The following is a 24,748-nucleotide window of genomic DNA, read 5'->3' on the forward strand; positions in this document are numbered from 1 at the left end:
CTTTGAGAAAATCAACAAGATAGATACACCCTTAGCCAGACTCACTAGAGGGCACAGGGACAGTATCCTAACTAACAAAATCAGAAATGAAAAGGGAGACGTAACAACAGATCCTGAGGAAATCCAAAGCATCATCAGATCCTACTACAAAAGGCTATACTCAACGAAACTGGAAAACCTGGATGAAATNGACAATTTTCTAGACAGACACCAGGTACCAAAGTTAAATCATGTCTATTTTTAAGATAGAGAAAATGACACACTATGACCTTCTCAAGCTCTCTTCCATGTTCTGCTCGGAAAGAAGCAGAGCCCTCTCCCTCCTTGCTCCCGCATAGACCCTGCCTTCCAGGCCTGTGTGACCTGGACTCGTGCCTTCCCATGGAGACAGTCATGTGGAGTCACTCCTCGGGTCAAAGATGGCTTCTCCAAGAGGTGGAAAATAATAAATTAACGACTAGTTAACCTTGTAAAGGACACATAGCAGTGGTTGTCCATCATTTCGCTGTCTGATAGCTTCCTCTCCTTTTGGGAGAAGTGCCACTTAGAGCTGCCCTTGGCTCTAGGATCTGCTTACTAGAGAGCAGGTTGGGACCGACAGGACAAACCTGCCTTCTGAATTCTGTGTGCGCGAGGGAGGATGGGAGGATGCTCTGTTTGACTTTGGGAGGATTTGTTAGGCAATTAGAATTCTGCCCCATGTGAAAACCGCTGTGAGAAGGGCACGTGTCAGCTCAGCCCAGGTGAGCGTGGAGCCTAGCCCTTGCTTACCTCATTCTTTTCAGGACTAGCCCACTCTATTGGAAGAAAGAGAGATTCTCTGTCCTGTCTTTCAATCTAATGATTCACAAAGTGCTCAATAAATGATATAGGTAGCCTATTTCAAGTATGAGCACAGTTGAACAATTAACTGTCGGATATCTCTGAAACACGGTAATGCCCTGTGATTCTAAGTTCCATATAATGTCGGCTATTTGTCATTTTGTTTCAAGCATCTGAACATAAAAGAGGAAGTATTAAAAAAAAAAAAACTACATACAGTGAAAGCTCAATTTGTGAAAAAGTCTTTTCCCAAGATTCCTACTAAGATCGCAGATGTGTTTTAACTCCACAGATTGCTAAATAGCTCTCCAATTCATCTTTAGCACCCTCAACGCAGCCATAAAAGCAAAGAGACTGGAATATTCCACAGCGTGCTGCTCATCTGCAAAGAGACTTAACGCTTAATTCTGAGCACCAGAATCAAGGAGGAGGAAAAGACAGAAAAGAAGAACAAGAAAGGGCAACAAACAAACAACAACAAAAACCATGTTACTACATGGGCTCCCCAGATTTTTGGGAGCCACCACAACCAATCACTGAGCATAAGGCTTAGAAAAGCCTTTTCTGGGCTGTAGAGAATGTTTTAGGTATCAATATTTCTCCACTTTCTTACTGAGGTTCCCCACTCTATCCCAGGCACACAAAGGCTCCGTGACTGAGTCCAGCTAAGAAGAGCAGGCTGGGCTATGGAGATACCTGACCAGTTTCTGGTTGGATTTAAGGCCTGCTACACAGGAAGAAATTCCTGTAAGTGTACATTTAAATTACAGGAGAAAATGCTGTAAAACTAGCCAAGAACTGTTTTTAAGAACCATCATTACAGAATAGGGTTTGAAAAAATTAAAGTTACAAAGTACCTTGGTTCTTGCAAATTTAATTCTTGGTTGGGGAGCTCACAGGCAATACGAATGAGAATGAGCCTACGGCTATTATTCCACTAAATGGACAAAATTATCCAGATGCTCTCTAACCCCGTATTGCTACACTCATACGTCAGTGCACCTCTTAGATCTTATCAGAGAAGCTTCTTAGTGCAGTGGACCATGGTTAACGCACAGACTCACAACAAAATCAAAGTTCAGGCAGTACATGTCGATGGAGTGCTCAACCACAAATAGGACATTCACTTCCAACTCTCTCCCCTGCTCCCACCCTGCTGCCTGCTGCAAGGCTCAGGGACCACTGCAGAGGTCCCTAGAGAGATATCTTCTTGACATGACAGGACCTCTGTGGGAGGCCTGTGGGACATGAACCCATAGCAGCTATGGCTGTCTACACAGGACAGGCACAAGATCAAGATAATATACATCCTAGCATGAAGGTGGAAGAGATTCTGGAGCCCACACCCATAACTGAAGTGCTACACAGTTAATGGCTTCTAGAAAAGAAAGGGACAATTTTCTTTAAGTGGCTCCTGGTACACGGTTCATGCTCCAATGGATGGCCCCACATCCTGAATTATATGAACAGTACAAATTGGACTTTATATATATTATATTATATTATATTATATTATATTATATGTGTGTGTGTACCACAAAACAAAAGCGACACAAAGTTGGAGTGGGAATGGATACAGAAGGAGTTAGGGGAGGAGCGGGACAAATACAATGAAAATACACTGTATAAAATTCCCAAATTAATAAAAAATATTTTTTAAAAGAACAAGGCTAGAGGGTCTTTTTTTCCTAATTACAAGAATAATTAAGAATACACCGAGAGAATAAGATAAAGTATGAGTTGAGAATAAGATAAAGTTCTAAAGAAGATGGTCTGATGTTGACACTCTTTCCAAGGTGACTCTACTCTTGAACAATGCTGACCTGGGGCAGTGCCAATGCTGAGAGCCTATCTTGCCAGAAAAATCTAGTGAACCCTCCAAGTACACATAATCCTTGAAACTCTAGCAGCAAAGATTTCAGCCCAGAGCACGTGAGGCTGAGACTGGGGTAACAAAAGAGGCATGAGAGGAGGACATAGCAGGGTAGCTGCAGGAGTCTCTACCTAGACTCCCCACACATTATAGGGACCATCAGAATCTAATCAGAATCTCCAGGGACCGTAGGGTGAATTCCTGAGAGGGAGGAGCTATTTGTAAACTTAACCTCTGCTCAGCACAACGAATGTAGCATCAAACATGCAGGAAATGGCTGTGAGTGGGTGCCTTAATCAATGACGTAGTTAAGGCAAAGAAAATGAGCCACCTTTTATAGAAACATTCTTTATATATACATAGCATGGGGTCTTTAGTACAAGTTTTGAGACTCCTGAGTGAGGCAAAAGGTACAAGTAAAAATGGCATGTTGTGGTCTGAGGGGCAGAAAAACAACTACGTGTGTTGTCACTGTGAAGTTGTGTATTTTCCCCAGTGATCACATCTATGTGTTTTTTTGTCCTGTGTCAAATTTTGTGGGAATGCAATATTTTCTAGACATATGTACCTGTGGCTAAATACTTGTACAAAAAAAAAAAAACCTTTGTTAGCTCTTTATCATATTTTAAGTTTTCTGTTTTTAAGATTTTTTTTCTAATTAAGTGTATATATCTGTGTGTGGATATGTGCACATGAGTGTAGGTACCTGGCCAAGGCCACAAGAGGGCAGTGGAGTCCCTGAACCTGGAGTGACAGGTTTGTGAGCCTCCTGATGTTAGTGTTGAGAAATGAACTCAGATTCTCCGCAAGAGCAGTACACACTCTCAAGCCATCCATCCATCCAGGTCTGCTATAAACATTTTTTTGTGTGTGTGTGATCATCTCAGAAGTGTTACTGATGAATTTTCTAAACCCCATAGTGGGCAACAATTTCCACCTCTCTCAAGTGATTCTGAGTAGCTGCAGAAAACTTTATCTCAGTGCATCTTAGTATCACACACCTCAATGCTGGTGGTGGTTCAGGCTTTTAATCCCAGCACTCCTGGGGTGGGAGTGGGAGTGGGAGGCAGAAGCGGGAGGATCTCTATGAGTTCAAGGCCAGCCTGGTCTATAGACAGAGTTCCAGAACAACCAAAGTTACACAGAGAAACCCTGTCTCAAAAAACCAATGTGTGTGTGTGTGTGTGTGTGTGTGTGTGTGTGTGTGTCTGTGTGTGCACATGTGCGTGCATGCGTACGTAATGTGTGTGATTTAAGATATATATGTGATATATGACATATATATGAGATATATGATATTTATGTGATATACTTCAGAACATATATAAGAGGAAGACTTTAATGTATTTTAAAGTTACGATCAAAAATAAAATTTCAACCACATTTTTAATTAGGCAAACATGAGGCATTAAGTGTAGTTAGACATACTCACATCTATGAAATTTTAAATATACAACTTTTTAATGCTAGCAAGTACTGTTAGAGTATAAAAATCAGACCCAAAGAGCAAAGATTCACTTTGGGTGACATCAGCTGAAACATTCCACTATACCAGAACAAAAGAGAACTATGTATAAAAAGAGAAATGTAGAAATAAGGAGTTTATTCAATAGGTGGAAGTATAGAAGCAGGTGAAAAATGTCCGTGTCCCAGGTGATGTCATGGTATCTTACAATGACATTGCCTGAGTAACAAGCACAAAGTAAGAGCAAATGAATATGATTTTAATTCCTGATTTCTGTTTCTCAGCACCAGCTGATAAATGCATTATTTCTCTTCTAAGAAAGAGAAGCTCTGAGTGCTTGTTGATATTTCCAGGGTATGAATGATTCAGACTGCCAGGGGATCTAGGATGATAAGGTGACTTGCTAATCACACTGGTGACCTCACAGCTTCTCAGGTATGACTCAGACGATCACACGGTGGCTTGAGACTCTAGACTCTGAAATCATCTTTATTCTGTTCCACACATTTGATCATGTCTTGGGAAAAAAATAATTTCAAAGTAAGTAGTGTGTTCAGATTCCTGCCTCCCCCTAAAAAACAAGGGTCTTGAGTTTCTTGCAATGAGACAGCAGTTGTGCCTGCGGTTTCCTGGAAGAGGAGCAGAAATATAGCAGGACCTGAGAAGAATTTCATATAAACAGGCTCATAAAACACCTGTCAGTCCACAGAGACACTGAGGGATGACTGTGGTCCCCAGGCAGCTCGACTACAGTTAGAGCTCTGGAGAGGCAGGCTAACACATCTGTCCCTATCTACAGAATGTTGCTTCTTCAAGGAGGCTTCATTTACTAATACACATGCTCAAGGAAACTGGGAGCATGTCTATTCTGAGCTCACAGCCAAATAGCACAGACTTCATAGTTTGACGACAGGACTTCATGTTCTCATGCTCCTGGAGGTTGAACATCTCAGACTAGGTCAGGGTACATCTAGGAATATATATGAATGTGCACATATACATGCGCATGTAGTAAGCATGAGTGAAAAAGGAGGCCATGGGTTTGAAGGAGAGCAGGCAGGGTATGTGTGAGGGTTTGGAAGAAGTTAAGAGAAGAAAAAAATGTATTTATAATTCCCCCACAATAAAAATTTTAATAAACTGGGAACAGGTTAAAAATTGATTGGAGGCAGGTTGGTGAGATGATTCAGTCTGTGAGCACAAGCAAGAAAACTGAAGTCAGCGGATGGGACGATGCAGACAGAACACTTGATAAAAAGGAAGCTGCTTCTGAGAGACAAACACGGACGCCGGGGCAGTGGCAGAATGAGCACCAGGGTGTAGCCAGGCAGAAAAGCCTACTGGGTCTTGGCTATGAAGGTCAAAACCTTAAAAAGAATTGATGTTTGTGTTTTCACGGTCTTTATAAATGACATAAACCAGCCCTCTGTGCAGCCTAGCCACCGAGGCTGGAAGCTGATCTTGCCAGGCTGTGGTCATCGGGAGCCCAAACCATCAGTCTCCTTCCTGATGGCCAGTTAGTTTCCTTCTCCTCTCAGCTTTCCTGGATATTTTAACATGTGTGAGCATTTACCTACATGTAAGTGTATTGCCATATGTGTGTCTGGTGCCCTCAGAGGCCACAGTAGTGAGTGCTCTTAACTACTAAGGCATTTATCTTTCCAGCCCCCTGCTTATTCATCATATATAGCATAGAATAATTCTCTCAGTTGTGGAGTGTGAGACAAGCCAACCTCTAAATAAATGCTGGAAAGTGTAGATGCTTCACTGTGTAAATTAGCATAGAACAAGGTACCTGTTTTAGAACAGTAGTTCTCAGTCTGTGGGTCTGGACCCCTTCTGGGGTCAAACGACCCTTTCTCAGGGGTCTCATATCAGATAGCCTGCATATCAGATATTTACACTAGGATCCATAACAGTAGTAAAATTACAATTCTGAAGTAGCAATGCAAACAATTTTATGGTTGACAGTCACAACATAAAGAACTGTATTAAAGGGTTGCAGCATTAGGAAGGTTGTGTTTTTTAGACTATGACAGAATTAATTAATTTTAAACTTTTATTCAGCATGCAGTCATCTTCTCTACTATAAACAAAAGAGAAAACATTACATGTTTGTTGTTTGTTTATAGAGGCCCAGTCTTACTATGTAGCAAGCCCTGGGTGGCCTGGAGTTCACTATATAGATCAGGATGGCTTTGGTCTCACAGAGATCTGACTGCCTTTGCATCCATAGTGCTGGGATTAAAAATGTGCACCGCCATACCTGACTATGACTTTTGAAAGAAATTACTTTATGTTTTTTACATGCGTGTGCATGTGTGTGAAGTCACTAGAGCAAGCATTACAGACAGTTGGCACCAACTCATGTGGGTTCTGGGAATTAAACTTGGGTCCTCTGCAAGAGCAGCAACTACTCTTAACCACAAAGCCATCGCTCCAGGCTCCAAAAATATGTATTTTAAACTAACTTGATGAAGGGAACAAATCTTAGAATTTTCAAAACATTTACCCCTGGTCATGGTATAGCAATAGAATTGGTTCTTTTCAGATAAGAGTTGATTAAGTTTTAAATCATTTATTATCACTTGTAGAACTTATTAATAACAGCATTGGTCATGAAGAAAGTATAATTCACTGTGTTTCTTGAAGAAAGAGTAGATAGTAACTCTTAAAACTTGCCAACAATCTACGACAGCTGTCGGACAAACACATTCTGCTTCAGCAGAACTGGCTAGAAGTTTGCGTTTCATATTGAAAAAGTCATTTCCTCTTTTACTTAATGATTCTGCAGGAAATTGTCTAGCATGTGTCCAGCAAAGACAGAGAACGATTTCTGATTGAGCTTTGTTCCCAGTGAATGAGGTGGGAAGTAACATGGGCCTAAAGAGCCAAGGGCCTGAGGAGCCAGAACACAAGTTTCAAAGTTAGAAAATTGTAATTCCAGTCCCAGCCCATCCTCTTCACAATAAGGGTGAAAACCACTGACTTGGCAATGCTTTGAGGCTCGATTACCTGAAGGGGTAGAAATTATCACAAATACATGATAATTTAGTATAATTATTAGTAGCGGTATAGAAACATTTCCCTAAGAAAGTGGCCAAAGATGTTCTTAAAATCTCCTAGAAAATTTCCTAAGTGAGTTTGGTGCTGCTGGAATAGAAAAAAGACAATTGGGAAAAGGATGGTCATTTAATCTGTAGCTTAGACACACACACAGAGAGAGAGAGAGAGAGAGAGAGAGAGAGAGAGAGAGAGAGAGAGAGAGAGAGAGAGANNAGANNAGAGAGACAGACAGACAGACAGACAGACATAGACACATATAAAGACACACAGAGATACACAGAGACAAACACACATACATAGGCACACACACATATTTTGAAAGAGAGGGGCGGGGAGAGAATTTGCGTGTGCTTGAGAGAGGTCTCCACTTTGCAGCCCAGACTGACTTTGAACTAAAGATCTTCCTGCTTTAGCCCCACTGGTACTGCATAGGTGTGCGTCAGTATGCTCAACAAGACAAAAGAGGTCCAGTATGAGTGGCTTAACCTTTTATACAGTACTAAAAGGATCATATCTTGGATTTAGTAAACTGAGCAAAATCAGCATCTCTGGTGGGCTTTACTACAGTATCTCTGGTATGTTTTCTTTTCTTATGGTAATCAAGTAACATCTGTATTTGAAAATTTAGAGCTTATTTTCTTCTAAGGAATAAAAAAGCTTTATAAAAAGAGTATTCGTTGAGTTTTATTAATATAGTCGATCATAAGATTGTTATGCACAATAAGCAAGTATGATCTGTCAGTGCATCTGTGGGCCCTGTGCAACATCAACATGTCAATATAAACTTTATTTTTATGTTAAAAAACTTTTTTAAAGTGTTCGCTTTATTTCTGTTTAATAGCCCTTAAAAAAAGACACATAGCATGTAAGACATTTTGAAATTTGACAATAGTGACCCACAGAACATCACTGAATATCTAAACTTGCAAAAACAAGCTGCATTCAGGTATTTGTTAGATGTGCAGCTTTGAGGAGGAGCTGGAAGGATAGATGCCAGCTGTTGACAGCACATTCCTAGTAAGGGAGTAGAGTGTGACCAGGGGCAGGGAAATCAAGCTTTCAGTTTGCCTGAAGTGCGAAGGTTTTATTTGAAGCAGAACATGTTTGTAATAAATTCCTGTGGGCAAATTTAACAAAAAAATATCGTGTTACTTGTGCTAATAGTCATGTGTGAGACTTGCATTAAAAAGTAAAAACAGGGGGCTGGAGAGATGGCTCAGAGGTTAAGAGCACTGACTGCTCTTCCAGAGGTCCTGAGTTCAATTCCCAGCAACCACGTGGTGGCTCACAATCATCTGTAATGGGATCTGATGCCCTCTTCTTGTGTGTGTCTGAAGACAACTACAGTGTAGTTATATAAATAAAACTAAATAAATCTTTAAAAAAAGAAAGTAAAAACAGAGGGTCACACCCTTAAGTATGCTCCATCACTCCGGGTGCTCACCAACGCCAGCTCCCTTGTGCTGCCATCCACAGACACAAGGAGAGCAAGACACATGCCCCCACAGGGTACCACGTACAGCATCATGTCTGGAATGACTGTAGAGTCAGCGGCAGGCTGGATTCGAACGCCCTGAGATACCTCAATATCTCACACTGGGAGTCTCACACTCTCATTTCTGATGGATTCACCTGGCCAAGACAGTCTGGATTTATCTTACTTCCATGCTTCTATAGACTAGAAACTATGCTTCAAGCCTGAAAACAAAAACCAAATCAACCCACAAAAAAGAGCCCACTGGCCTTGGCCAGAAAATAAACCCAAAGAAACCACAAACATTCAACTATCGCCAAGTCAAAGGCGGAGCCTTCACCAAGTGGTCTGACACTTTACCATTCAGCACTAGGCCTCCAGCAGAAGGCTTGACAACAGATTTTATTTTCAGCCCTTGAGGAAAAAAACCCTCTTGCTGTTTCATTGCTGTGGAAGATAAGTTTACAAAGGGGGGACATTTGGCAGTGCTTCCTGAGCACACTGTCTGCTGCTGGTGATAACACAATTATTTGTTGTGATCATGGCAGCATCTACAATGGTCTTGTTCACAGACACCATCCTGTTCCACAGAGTAGATTTATCTCTGGTGTGGATGTGATGCACACACGGTGTCTCCTCAGTGTTCAACCTTTCTCCTGGCAGAAGTTCCCAACCTGCCCAGAATCCTGCAGTTCAAAGTGTCAGCTCAACTTGGCACGCCTATGAAATGTCTTTCATTCAACTGAAAGGAAGTCGTCTGACGGGTATGAATACGCTCGTCAGGGTGGGCTAGTATTCATTATGTGTGTATAATGGGGAATAGCTACACACTGTACAGATAACTGAAATGTAGATATAAAATTAGTACCTTTCTTCTTGGTCAGAGTTAGAGTCAATAGCTCACAAGAGTCCCTTGTCCCAAATATAAACTCTGTTTATATGAAAGTCATACTTTATTTAAAACATCTCCCAAATACAAAGGCACCCAGAGATATAAATCCCACAGTTGTTGCTCTTTATTTATATTAAAAAATTGGAAAAATCAGTGTGGCTCAATGTCTCTAAATGTGTTCTTGAGCCCTTCAGGAATGAGAGGTTCGAAGCCGCTGCAGAGCTTATCAAAACTGGACAATGTACCAGGCAAATGTCATCTGTGGGGACAGGAGTGAAGTCTACAAACAGCTTGTTTGGTCTGAGTTCCGCCTAAACCCCACCCTTTGGAAATGGACTCCGCCCATGGTCTACCCTGGAAGGCAGTGAAAGAAAAGAGATTCCGGAGACACAAGTAAAATACGAATGCATTTACTCACTGTGTTAAAGTTTGGAAAGAGCCCCACGGCAGAGCTACTGTCCACTGGAAAAGACATGAACGGTTTGATATCCAGAGAAGGCTGCATCATCAGGGTGGGTGTGCGCACGAGGGCAGGAAGGGTAGTGGTGTGGCATGCGCTGCCTGCCAAGAACAAAAGAGAACAAATTCAATCCCTCACATCCATTGCCCTCTCAGGCTCCCAGTGCCAACTCAAGGCTGCTGAGCTGTGACCTGCAAACACAATATTCACAGAAGCAAGCACTCAGCAAATATAGCCAAAAGGATCTCTTCATGGACTGAGACACGTGCAGAATACCTCCCTGTGCATATGCCAAGGGTTTCTCAGGGTCAGGTGACACACTGTCCCCAGATTCTACCAGCAGGTGTGGCTCAATGGGAATGCCTTGGCATCCAACCCTCCTGGCACCTTTGAGAACCCACGGAACCATAAACTGCTGGAGGATAAAGGAGGGGTCTCTCGTGATCCTCTTTGCTATTGGGAATAATTGACCAGTGGTACGTTTTATGCAAATCAGAGATAATTATCAGGGTTTCTATGAGGAGGGAAACTTGGACTTTGGTAGTTCCTGGCTACAGTTATGGTTCAATTTATCGTCTTAAAACAGGATCACAAAGTTGTTCTTACTCTAGGAGAAACAGAAAGTCGAGACAAGGGATGGCTAGAGAACACAAGAAGGCAGGTTATGGTTTGGCTGCAGATGGGGAGTTAGGGACAGGAACTCAACGTGTCTTCAATTTTACCCCTTGTGTTCTTTGGGCACCTGTCCCCTGAACAGTTATATTAGCTGTTCTCTCCTTTGGTATCTGGTTTAATGCAGGCCTTGGTGGTTCAGAATGATGTTGACATTCTCCCTGATCATTACCAGTCATAAGGTATAGATACATTCACTGGCCTGGTTGGCTCTCTGGGAGACAGGCTCTGGCATGCTTTGTGTGTGCGCGTTTGTACTTCTGTAGCTGTGTATGCTCGTGTGAACTCGTGCATGTAGAGACCAGAGGTCAGCATCAAATGTCATTCCTCCAGAACCCACCGCCTTGTTTTCTGAGTCAGTGTGTTTCACTGGGGCTTTGTAGGTCTGGTTATACTTGGGAACCGGTAGTCAAGGATCCTGCAGCCTCTGCCTCCCCTGAGCTGAGAGTACAAGAGTGATGCCCAGAGGATGATATAATGGCTACCTTTCATGTAGGTGCTGGGGATCAAATTCAAGTCCTTACGAGTGCATGGCATGCACCTTATCAAGCTACCTACATAGTCCCATGTATTTATATATGCATGCATGTATGCATACATGCATGTATGTATGTATATATGTATGTGTATTAATCTCATATCAGATAATTCACCCACTTAAACTATAAATTCAATAGTTTTTTGGCACATTCACAGAGTGGTAAATGGACACCATCTTCACATTCCAAACATTTTCATGACTTAAACTCTACACGGAGCAGCAACCCCTTTCCCATTTCATCCAACAGCTCTAGCTCCTGACAACCAATAATCCTTTTTCTTTATGTCCAGAACACGTCCCTTAAGTAAAACCAGACGACATGTCTTTTGTGACTGCCTTCACGTGTTGGAGATGAAGGCTTTCATCAGAGTAACATGTCTTTTCAAGGCTCGGAGACACGGCAGAACATCACTGGGAATGGCCCCACATTTTGCATGTTCATTTATCAGGTCGTGGGCACCTGGATCAGTGGTACTTTGTGGGTACTCTTAAGAGGGCGAGACTTTCCCCACCAGCAGCACAGGAGGTCTCAGGTCCCCTGGCACAAGGATCTCAGTGCCTAGAATCCCTCACTTGCTTCAAGGAGAAATGAGTAGTGTGAGAAAATGTCTTAACTATTAGAACTATTAAATGCCAGAGATGTACGAATGCCAGGTCAAACCAGAATGGCCTTTAAGTGTCCAATCTCTCAGAGTGTCCCCAAATCACTGAAGCTCCAGCCTTAATCATACCTAGCTCTTGTAATGAATTTCCAAATTAAAAAACAGCAAAAAACAAAACAAACTGTTGGCATGTTACTAGTCAGCTGTGGATAGTACTGGCAATCTTGTTGATAATGTGTATGTGTGTATGTATGTGTGTGTGTATGTATGTGTGTGTGTGTATGTGTGTATATATATATCGTGGTGCGCACTAGGCTCCGCACCACGATGTACAACGTCCACAAGCAGTAGTCATTTGTGGTCGTTTTACAACTGTGCCGCTGTTCCTGTGCCTCCCTCTCCTTTCCTTTCCTTTGTTTTTCTGATGCTCAGCAGTCTGGGCTGGCCTGGCATGCATACGCACTGGCATCTAATTACTCATTGCTCTCCTAATCAGGTAATGCTACTTCTCTTGCTACCTTCAAGCTTGGAGATTCAAGATGATGTATTACATAATTGCATCAAATGTCACAGAGGTATGTCTGAAAGGACTTATTTTAAAATCCTAGCTAAATTGAAAGCTAGAGAAAATGGCCTTTAGTAATTTATCATCATGATGATTATTAGAATTCTAAATCTGAAGGGTAATAAGTAGGTAGAATCAATCTAAGCCACCTACTGAGCAAACACAACTGTCCTGTGGCTGTCGTCTCTGCACGGGAGTTCCAAGCAGGCCTCAGTGGTAACCATGATAAAAACAGTGTGTAATGCAGAGGTCCCCAGGGCCTGGTAAGTCACTATGTAGTACCAAACTCAGATCAAAGGGAATGAAAGGGGGAACTAACTCACAGACAGATTGCCCCATCAGTGAAGGTCAGAATGTTCCTCCATCCTCCTTACCCAATCACATCTCTATGCTAATAGACGGGCTGGAGAACTACTTAGCCTCCGCCGCTCATTAGCATAAAAACTTAGCAGCTGTTTACCATTTCATTAGCATTTTAACGACACGCAATTTGCCACGTTAAACACAGATTGTTTTAAAGTACTGATGGATCTTCTGAACAGGCCAGGCTTCCTCCATCCCTTCACCTTTCTCTCACTGCTTCAGCTTTTTACAGACAGCTTCACCAAGAAAGAACGCTTCCAAAGACACTTCTGAGACTGGAAACAAAAGACAAAGCGCAGAAAGCTCCCCCCAACTCCCCTTTCAGGTCACAAGTTATTTCACGCTTTGATCCAGGTCATTTTATTCTAGTTTTTGCTACTGCTGCTGGCAAGCCTTTCTTGTCACCTTTGGGTACCTGAAAGTCAGTGAGTGTTGTGAGGAGAAATTTGGCTAGAACGCCTTGCACCCTGCAAGAAAATGTTCCATTTTTCTAAAAGTCAAAGACTTGCTGAGATTTAAAAAAAAAAAAAGAAGAAGAAGAAGAAGAAAGAAAAAAGAAAGGAAGGAAAAATGGTTAACACTGAAATAATGAGCATTTCCATGCAAAAGGCCCCCCTTGGGGATTGAGGGAAAAGAGGGTTATTAAATAAAGTGCAGTTTATTAAGATTAAAAAAGTGTGTTTAAGCTTAAAGTGTAGGTGTGAAGGCAGGCAGCTACAAAAGGACACTGGTGGTTGACACTGTAGGCAAGGTGAACATGGCTGATGCTAAGAGAGTCTTTGGCTGTTCTGCAGTTATTCAGCAATCTGAGACTCTAGATGTGTGTGCATGGGTGAATCTGGTGTATGTGCACTCGAGAGGGTCAGCTGTGGACAGAGGAAGAAGACAGGCATCCTGTTCTGTCACTTTGTGACTCAGTGCTATGAGGGGTAGGGTCTCTCATTGAACCTGAAGCTGCCCTCGCTGGTCAGCCAAGGATCTCTGGCCATTCTCCTATCTCTGGCCTGCCGCCCAACAGCTTCCAACCCTGGGGTTGCAGGTGCACTGTACCCTGCAAACCTTGGCATCCAAACTCAGCAGGCACCTATATCCACAGAGCTCTCTCTCCAACATCAACAGGTTTATTGTTGTTGTTTTATTACTAACTGTGCCAGTTAGGTTTTTTGTCAGCTTCCACAAACTAGAGTCACCTAAGAAGTTCGGTTCTTAATTGAGGAACTATCTCCACCAAATTGGGATGTAGTATATCTGTATCTGTAGGGCTTTTTTCTTGATTAATGATTGGTATGGGAGGGCCTAGCCCACTGTGCCTAGTGCCATCTGTAGGCAGGCCGTCTAAGGCCGAGCAAGCCAGGACAGTGGTCAGTAATCAGGGCTCCTCTATGGTCTCTGCTACAGTTCCTGCCTTTAGGTTCCTGCCTCTATTCCCTTGATGGTGGACTGTAACCTCTAAGATAAAATAAGCCCTTTCTTCCTCCAGTTGGTTTGGTCAGAAAACCCACAGATTTTCTCACAGCAACGAGGGGACACTAACCTTATTAGGCCAGTGTGTAAAGCGCTGAATTTCATCACAAGTTTCATATAAATGAAGTCAAATTAGGGTTTCACTTTATTTCATGAGGTTTTTTAATAATCATATATATTTATCAAACTTCCTATTAGAATCACACATGCACAATACACACACATACTTACATAGTTACTTCTCTGGTTCTGGTGAGCATTTTTGGGGAGGGCAGACTTTTCCTTAGAGAAGGAAATGCAGAGGGGGTAGAGGGGGTGGGGAGGGAAGACAAGAGGAGCAGCAAGAGCTGGTTTCCTGCTCAAGGTCAGGAAGGAGAGACAGGGTCAGGGTCTTAATTCCATGTTTCTCAGACTGTCCGATTGGTGTTGTTAGCTGACCATTCTGAGGATGGCAAGGTACCTTACTTTGGTGGTAAAGTTTATTAACTCACCATGGCAAGGCACTCTACTTTGGGGGCACAGTTACAGTTTTCTGAGTCTTGACAAATAGAAGTTATATTTATCTACCCTATGAAGCCAGTAATACGTGAAAGACTCACCACTGTGATCATAAAAAAAAAAAATCCTATTATTTCAGCCAACAGCCTCTGTAACATAATAGGTACCTTATCATGTCAATGGATTATGTCATAATCCATCACAATGAAAGCTCATTTGAGGGCCAAGTGACACTTGGAATTATTGCCTTCGTCTCTGACCTTTAGAAATGTGATCTTGAAGGCCCTTTTAGGTTATAATCCCAAGGCTTCCTGGTGCCTCGTCTCTGTGCCACAACAGAAACAAACAAAGCCCCTGACTCTCAGAAACGAGAGCTGGACAACCCACTCGAGGAAGTGTTTACAGAGCGAGGCTGAGTCTGTCCCCTACCACGCAGGGCTTGCGCCTCATGACACTGTTAGGCATGTCCCTTCAGCAAGGACTGAGATAGAAAACATAACGTGCCACGGATGCCAAATATGGGACTCCTGAAGATGTCTCTGAAGAAATTAAACTGAGCGGCAGTTCATTTTTCTCATTGCTTCCCCAGCTTGGGGGCCGGGCTTTGTAGGACTTCCCATCTGCCCATCACAACCAACATCCAAGTATCTCCCACTCGCATTCCAGTCCATTTGTCAGGAAAATAGAAGAGACTGAGAGGTCTACAGAGCAAGCATGAGCACGAGGAGGTAGCTACCTGAAGGAAGGGTGAGACTGAGAAAGCTTTGCTGTTAAAGGCAGATACAAAATAATAGCACTGCCCTGTGGACCAAGTACATTACACTTGGCCCAGATATTAATATACACAGATGTATATAGAGATGCATGCCGATGTACATTCACATCCACACATATACTTATATACTCACTCGATCTTTACAGTAGACCACTAAACAAACAAGATATCATTAGTTATCAGAGATGGGACAATGAGGTGCAGAGTGACTACAGCTTTATAAAGGTTATATGCAGGTGCAATAATTCAAATCCAGGCAGTTTGAGTTCTGGTTGCTGGTTTTTGTTACCAGGTTATTGCCGAAGACATTTTCACTACCTATGTACATTCTCTATCTGTAGAGAAGAAGAGTTTAAACTTAAACCAAGCTATCTAAAATGTTAAATATGCAAACAAAAATTCTTTGCTCCTGGGGATTAGCTAAAACTCTTGACATTAGCTTAAGTGTCTGGTACCGAGATAACTAAAAGGTGTAAGATGTTTTAAAGTTCTATGAGACCTAGTTCTAGAATATATTGATTTTAAAATAATCTTCCCCAAAGAGTCAAATTATTTCATCCAATCAATAGTTATATAGGACCAGAAAGATAAGATATTGATGTGTTTATAAACTGTGTCAGGATTTATTTTACTTTTAAGAGAGAATAAAAACTACGAATAACAAATACAAGAATCACTAAGATTCTACTACATGCAAGGCATTGGGCAGGTTATTAAGCTATAAGAGAACCCCATAAAGTTTCTATTACTGTCTCCATTATACAGAAGAGAATGATGAACTTTAGAGCAATTAAGATCACTCAGTAGATGCTATAGCATGTGTGGTGGTTTGAATAGGTATGGCCCCATAGACTCGTGTGTTTAAAAGCTTGATCCACAGGAAATGGTGCTATTAGGAGGTGTGGCCTTGTTGGAGAAGTGTGTTATTCTTGAGTTAGGCTTTGAAGACTCTTATGCTCAAGCTATGACCAGTGCGACACAGTCTTTCTTCTGCTGCCTTTGGACCAAGATGTAGAACTCTCAGCTCTCTCCAGCACCATGTCTGCCTGCATGCAACCATGTTTCCCATTGTGATAACAGACTAAGCATTGGAACTGTAAACCAGCCCTGGTTGAATGTTTTCCTTTTTAAGAGTTGTCATGGTCATGGTATCTCTTCACAGCAACAAAATCCCTAACCAAGGCAGACTAGATCCAAACTCCTGCTCTTGACTTGAAAACTTAGACCATTACTATATGAAGCAGGATACACAAAAGTTAACTGTGAAAATGTCGTGCCATAGGGAATGAGGAGACAGTTCAAATGGAAGAGCACTTGCTTGCCACGAGGGAACAAAGTCTTGTGCATAAGACACAGCCAGTGCCATGTATGCTTCAATAACTGTGGGCATGTCCTGCATTGTCAATATAATGTTTGGGAGGTTCAAAGGAAAAAGGAATTACATGTGGTTGTAAGTTGGGTTCATCTACACTTCTCTAGATGAGTTGACTACTAAGATAAACCTTGAGGAGTGGATAGTCTTTTGGAAGGCGACCATGGGAAAAAGGTATTGGGCACTGCTTAAGCACAACAAAGAAGCCACACATATTTAAATGTAACAGTGTAGACTCCAGGGTTTGTGGTTAGAGATAAAATAATAAAGAGAAGAACTAGAACATCTTCATGACCTTGGAATAAGCAAAGATTTCTTCAATCAAATTTGAAGGTATTGATAACAAAAGGAAGACTGAAGAACATATCCTACTAAGAACAGAGATGCAGCAAAAATATGCCTTCAAGAACAAGAAAAAAACATACAAATTGGAGAAGATCTAATGATACGTGTGTGTATCCACATATACATATCTATGCACACACATAGATATAGTATAGATGGTAACATTTAGGTACCTTATCTTTAGACACATAATAAAAAATTAGAACAAGAAAAAAGCCCAAATGGACAAATTTCACAAAAGTAGTTATTAAAATAGTCAATAATTCTACAAAAGATGGCCCATAGTGCTTTAGGGGTTAGAGAGTTAGAACTAAAAGGAGATGCTACTCTGTAGCCATGAGCTTACATCCACAGTGAAGAAAGAGTCTAAGCATTGAGCCCGCAGCTAGGACGCAAGGATGAAACAGAAATTGTTGCAACCACTTGGAAAAATCTATTTGACAATATCCCCAGCAGCTTAGTTCATCATCCCCTGTGACTCAGCAACTCTGCTTCTAGACAGATGCTGGACAGAAGGAGTAAGTATTATAGAATAATCCTAGCAACAGGAGTCCCACCTGGAAAAGAGTCAATCAACACATCAACTACAGAAAGAATCAAATAATTTTGGGATCTTGTAGAACAAAACATTCATAACAAAGGATTCTGGCAGCAAGAACAAACGATACCAAGATACCAAATTATATATACATTTGTGAATAATAGATTGCTTGCGGAAAACAATCTTGAGGAAAAGGACCGCGGGAGCAGGCACAGATGATAAAATTTTAACAAGTGCATAGCAAGACACACTCAACCTGTGCTGTTGGGATCATGGCTGTCTCTAAGGACAAAATGGAAGGCAGTGGGGGCTGGAGGAGCTGGAGGGCAGCATGAGAGCGTCATCTCCCAGGTACTAGAAATGTCTGTCCCTTAATCTGAGGGCCAGGTACACTGCTATGCTGTTTTTCACATTCCTACAGAGAAGATCCCTCTCTGTGAAATCCTGTGTGCTGGCCCATTGCACCAGGGAGGCTCCCAGGATGCCCTTCTGTATACATTAACAGCTGTTTCTAGAAACTGAATCAGTGCTGTTAAGAAAACATTTGCACAAATAAGAAAAACAAAAAAACAAAAAAACAAAAAAAACAACCTGGAGGCTGGAGAGATAGTTCTGTGGTTGAGAATACTGGCTGCCCTTCAAGAGGACTGGGGTTCAATTCCCAGCAACCACATGGTAGCTCACAACAGTCTGTAACTCCAGTTCTAGAAGCTCTGAAACTTTCATGCCAATGCACATAAGATAGATGAAATGATTTTTTTTTAAAAAAAAAAAAAAGAGAAAGAAAAAGAAAAATCGTTCCGTTAAAAAGGACATTTCCAAATGCTGTTATGTTATTACAGTGTGTTTGGTGAGATCTGAGTCCCCTTTTCCATGGTCAGCCTGATTGTGCTCTGAGGGATCTGTCAGTTAATGGTCATTCCATGATGTTGGTGCTTCTTCACTGGCCTTACAAAAGAAGCGACTGATGTCAGAGATGTCTAAGGGACTAGTGTGTATCTGGAAGTGTAAGACTATATGATTTAAAAAAGATTATTTTATTTAATATGTGGAAGTGTTTGGATTGCATGCATGTAAACATATGTACCATATATGTACCTTGTGTCTATGGGGATGTGGGACAAAAGACATCAGATTCCTTGGAAGAGGAGTTATAGATACTTGTGAGTTTCCATGTAGGTGCTGGGGAACTCAGATCCTCTTAGCCACTGAGCTACCCCTTCAGCACTCTGAGGCTATGTAATTTTAACGGTTGGCATCTGGGCCTCGGGGTAGCTAAGGTTCCCTGTGCCCCCAGCCTGCAGAGAGCTTCCCCAGCATCTGCCACTGAAGAAGCCTGGGGCAATGCTGTATATACAAAGGAACCCCTGGAAACTCCACACTCTGTCTGGTGTGCAAGCACTGAGGTTCTGTGTGAGAAAGCAGTGGTGGGGCTGTGATGGATGGCAAGTCATGATGTCCTTCAGTTTACCAGCAATGCAAGCTTTTATACAGAATGATGAATTCATCAGGAAGATGGTGTTTCTCACGCTGTGGCAGCGGAGTACACACAGCCAGGTAGCGATTGATTTCTCTCTGACTCTCCGGCCCACGTACTGAATTCCTTATATTTAAATGCTGAAAGAAGGAGATTTATTTACTATGTACTGCACACTATGGTTTAGGTAAGTATGTGACAGGCTTTGCTGCAGCTGGCAATCTTTTGAGACAAATGGGAGCATTTCACAATTTAAGTTTAGATGGCCAAAGTTGAATTCTAAATATATCAGCTTTATTATAGTTCTTCTAACTTGCTCCCTGATAGGATGAAGAACAGAGTAAAAGATGGAAGACTCAAAGATGGGAAAACAGGCTTCTAACAGATGCATTCTCCAGCTTTGAAAGCAGCGTTTTAATACACATGACTTCTCAAAGGGGAATGCCATGTGCTGGTTCCTGAATTACCAAGTGTTTAGAGAAGCCAGAATGAACTCCAGACATGGTTTTACTAAAAGTGTCTGAGGACAGGCATGGCCTGAGAGACACAGGAGCCTGGTGACTTTTTTTTTGGCTAAATGACTCAGGGAGATGGTCCTAAGCTTTGTCTGCTCAGTGCCTCCTAGCCTTGGCATCTGGACTTCATGCGGTCTAACAGTTTTAAGCTGTTTAGACAAACACAGCAACAGTTTTTGCTGTCCCCACATAGAATGCTAGAAAACTAACTGTACCATAGAGCTATGGCTTATTGTAGGAAATATTCTAAAAAGACTTTCCTAGGAAAGATAACTGTGTTTCCCAAGTGATCGAATATTTCTAGAGAACTTCTATCTCATATAGGTAGTATTAAGGGGAAATATAGTTTAGGTTAATACAGTTTAGAATTGATTTGAGTAAAGTAAGAGTTCACCATGACACTTGACAGGTGAACCAAGTCTGAGTCTATCTATAGTCCAGTGTCACCGCTTTGAATATTTAAGTTGGTGCCCCCTAAGTAGTATAAGAATTATAGGTTTATTATTGTAATTATTATCATCTTCTTTCTTAGGGAGTTAGAGAAGGGTCGGGATAAGGTCTCTTATAGCCCAGGCTGGCCCTGAGAGAACTCACTGTGCTTCTGTGGAGATGACTGATCTATTGCTCTTCTTTCCTCTACCTCTCAAGAACCGAGGTTACAGATGTACGCCGCCCCAGAAGGCATCCTTGCCTTCAATCACTTAAGTTCATAGTGCTCTGATTTGCTTTCTAACTTAGAATTTCAACAGAAAAAAATAATTGCTTTTTTTTTCAAGGAAGGTTTTAATGTCAATTTTTTTTTTTTGTCACGATGAATAATGGAAGAAAAAAATCTGATAGAAGAAAAGCGGATGTGGCCAAGGAGCGCCATTTTCTCCCCAGTTTTAAAGCCTAGCAGAAGATTGATTGCAGCGCCTCATTTTGAATAAGTCTTTTAATTTTCCCAAAGGGGAAAAGGAGAGAGCAACAGAGTTCATTAAACCTGGGCTTTTAACCACACGGCTTGGATCAATATAACTAATTCAAACAGCACTGTGGTAGGGGACACTCATACTTGGGTCAGTGGGGTTAGATGGCAGTACTAGCAGAACTGCAGGGAGCTCACTGTCTGAAAAGACACCTTTCCCCAAGCAAAAGGCAATGGGCCTTCTGCTGGAACAGATCTAAGCAGCAGGCCCTTCTGGCCTCTGGCTCTTTTTGGGCCAGCCTCTCAGAAAGGGCCAGCAGGAAAGGGGCTGGATACAGGCGTACAGGAGGCCAGTGTACCAGCTGCTGCTGCTGTAAATTCTTGCTCCAGGACACAAAATGTTTCATGCACTGGTGAGAAAGATTTTCAGTTTCTGCATTCAATATCTAGACTATTTATATTTAAGAACTTAAAAGGGGGTAGGTGGGGGAGGGATTGTGGTATACAGTAAATAATATACTTAAAAAGACACCCTCCCTCTATCCAAGCTTGCTCAATTTCAGGAAACATGGAATTTGCTCTGCCTGAGCCTTCTATTCCTACCTTGGTAGAGAGGAAAAGGTAGAAAAGTAAAAGGTTTCCTAGATTTAAATATTAACCAAACACTTCCAAAAAAAAAAACTGTTAGAAAAAAAACCCTGTTGTTATTCCCCTCACCCCCACAAAGCAATAGACTCCCCGAAAGCACAGCTCGGGGTAACAGAAACAGCAGAGACCACTGTGGCCCCTTGTGCACGTGCCTCTTCCTGGCCATTGTAATAATAGCTGCTGGAGAACTGCCAGGGGACTATTAACAATCATGGCAGCCATCTTCGAAGGGGATGCTTCTGGCCCTCTCTCTCTACCAGGAATGAAGCCATTCTTCCCTGGAAGCAGAGATGGCTCCTAGGTGATGTCCAGGAGCACAAGGAGCATGAAGGGCACTGTGATATCCCCAGGGAAGCTTGCTATCTGAGTTTGTAACCCCACTATACAGCGGGTGGGGTGAGCGGCTGTTAGTAATAAGGTGGTATTAGGGCTGAGAGAGGAGAGGGAAGGAGGGACGGTAGCTGAGCATGCCTTAGATTTGCAGAAGGGCAGAGAATCAGCTCCATCTTTCCATTTAGAATTTCCCAGGTTTATCTCCTAGAATGCCCACCCCGAGATCTTTTTCTTGTGTCTCAAAAACAGAACAAAGCAAAGATCACAGGAGTAGCAACACCTAGGAAGGAGGGACTTGGAATGCCTCCAAGCACGGGGGCTACGCAACCAGAGTACTGTGCTATCCTATCAACCTCACCGTGACAAACCAACAGGGAACATCCTGTAGCCCCCGGGGGTGCTCATCCTCCACAGGATAGCTTCAGGGGGTGTTTAGCCAGATGCCTGGCTTGACTTTCTGGAGCTTGGCCACATCTGACATCCTAGCAGTGGACTCCACTTGTCTCAGGCAGGCAGCAGCTCCTGAGCCCTGAGTGATATGCAAAGCAGTATCAGATAAGGCCTTGCATGAATGCCCAGGACAGTTTGCACTGGGAGTGATCCTGCCATGATGATAGCCCTGCCCTGTGCCTTGTGTCTACTCTTGTACCAACAAACTGGCTTTGTTCTAGCTATTCTTGTATGGGATTTCTTTCTTCTTTCCTGTGTGTGTTCATGTATGTGCAGATACTTGGGCGTGAGCAGGTTCACACGTGTTGGTACATGGGTGTGTGTGCATGTGTGTGTGTGCTTGTGTGTGTAGTCCAGAGGACAACCTGGAATGTGGTTCCAAGGCATCACTGCTTATTTTTACACTTTTACTTTATTTTATTTATTTATTTTTTAAAGACAGGTTTTCTTACTGACCTGGACTCACCAAATAAGTTAGGCTGTCTCTGCCTCCCCAACCCTGGGGTCACCTGTGCAAGCCACCATGCCTGGCATGCTTCTCGGTGGGTTCTGAACTCAGGCTGCCCCGACAAGGCAACTTTACTATCTAGGCTATTTCCCAAGTCTGTCTGTCCATCCATCCTCCCTTCCCTTCTAACTGAACAACAACAACAACAAAAAAAAAAACAAAAAACAAAACATATTTATCAACGTCATTGCAGTTTCTATAACTTGACTTTGGTATTTTCTCTATCTTGCTGTTCTTCTCCATATGGCAAAAGGTTTTCTAACATTATATAAGTAGTGTATATTATGCCCAGCATCATAAGGTGTTTGCTGTAGGTAAGCAGTTTAGCATCATCCTACAATCACCTTTATGTGTGGTGAAGGTGCCTGTAATCTATTCCCAGGAAATCTCTACTACACCACATGATATCATTAACTACAGCCATCTTGCGCTGCCTGTGGAATCACTAGGTTTATCCTTCCTATGTAAGTACAGGTCCGGCCCACTGGCCCGCACTGCCCTCTGCCTTCCCTGCTCCCCCTCCTTTGCTTAAGTTCCTTGCTATTTTGTTTCTATGCTTTCCAATCTTGTTAATGACTGAACAGAGAAGAGACATGACTTTTGTCCCTCTGACTGGTTTATCTAGTTAGCTCATCATACTTTTTCATTCACATTTCTGCAAACGATGTGATTTTCTGAAAGCTAGATAACATTCCTTCCGTGGACGTGGAATATCTTTTTAACTTCTCCCTAGAACACGCACTCCATGAGCTGATTTCCTGGGTTGGCCACTGCCTTCTTTCTGTACACTTTCTCCTCATGGAACTGCTTACCCCTGCGCAACACTTAGCTCATCACAACTCTGTGGGGAGGGATGGACACAATGGGCTTTTAATAAGGAACCCCACAAAAGTAAAGCATTTTGCCATAGCACTCATTTCTCTTCTTTTCAGTGGCCTATGGCACAATGCAGCCAAGGATCAGAGTGTTTCCCTCAGAACCATCTATTTTAACTCTTGGTCTCTTCTGGACTTCACACAGCTTTCTAAGCAACTGCTGCCTTAAAAGTCACCAATGCAAAGGAAAAAAAACCCATAAAAATGGACCTGATGCTCCTTGAATATACTTTGATGACGCATATTCCAGGTAAAGTTACCAAATTGGCTAATCTTGACTCATTTTCAAACCCGGGTTGATTTGTCTGTCTCTTTTTTCTAACAGTCCAGATCTCTGTCTTTCCCCTATCAGTCGCCCTCCACCCTTACCCCGACTCCCAATCTCCCAGGCTTTCCTGCCTCTCACCTCTTCCTGTTTTGCCTTAATCTCTCTTTGTCTGTCCCTCATCATACTACTACTGGGAACGAGAGAATACTCATACATTCTGGCCTCTGCCTCCTTTGCAGTTGGCTGTGTTAATTCTGTCTTGATTACTTTTAGGCTGTTCTATTAAAAACTGAGAGACTGCAAGCGAGATGACATGAGGATCTGGTCAAGACACAACAGGTCTACTAGGTCAGACATCTGTGGTTATGTCTCACACAGCGGTGTTGGCTGCAATGCCTGAGGACTGAGTTCCTCTGTGCTTCCAGTGTGGTATCGGCTGACACCGTGAGAGAGGGGGGACACTCTAGGAACGGAGCTGCACCATGGACATGGAGTGTGTATTTTATAGAAACTCCTCATTGTGTCCTGGGTCATCCAAGCACGATTGCTTTTCTCCTCGGGGCTCATGGTCCTACTTCATGCACTAAGTAGACTTCTGATGTAGATATTTAAGAAGATGTCTTCTAGAGTCCTGGGTGGATTATGGTCGTCCCATGCTTTTCTGAAGCAGTATCATGAAGTGACATACACGAGGAAACCATTTCATGAGCAAAGCAAACGTGGTGCTTTGCTGGAGGGTGGCTTAATTTGTCAATTGCTTGCTGTGCAAGGCTGAGGACCCAAGGATGCAAGGTTGGATCCCTGGAGCTCCTTGGGCAGCTAGTACTGTCCAGTCAGTGAGCTCCAGGTTCCACAGAAGACTCTATGCCAAAATGTAAATGAAAGACGCATATACACACATAAGTATACAAACACACATACATGTCACATGCGCCCATAGCAAATGTCAGTGAAAGAAAAAAAAAGGCATAATACCC

At 42.5% G+C, this 24,748-nt stretch overlaps 1 protein-coding gene across 9 annotated transcripts in view; it reads right to left on the minus strand.

The window, feature by feature from the left end:
* The window catches only part of Znf385b (zinc finger protein 385B), a 306,268-nt gene that overhangs the window by 83,901 nt on the left and 197,619 nt on the right, over positions 1 to 24,748 (minus strand). For all 9 annotated transcript variants that reach the window (XM_029537096.1, XM_029537103.1, XM_021193705.1 and 6 more), the window contains one exon: positions 10,011 to 10,153. In XM_029537096.1, the coding sequence (XP_029392956.1) occupies positions 10,011 to 10,153 (143 nt within the window). The remainder of the gene's footprint in view (positions 1 to 10,010; positions 10,154 to 24,748) is intronic.

This window comes from Mus pahari, chromosome 3 (genome assembly GCF_900095145.1).
Source record: "Mus pahari chromosome 3, PAHARI_EIJ_v1.1, whole genome shotgun sequence".
Lineage (NCBI taxonomy): Eukaryota > Metazoa > Chordata > Mammalia > Rodentia > Muridae > Mus > Mus pahari.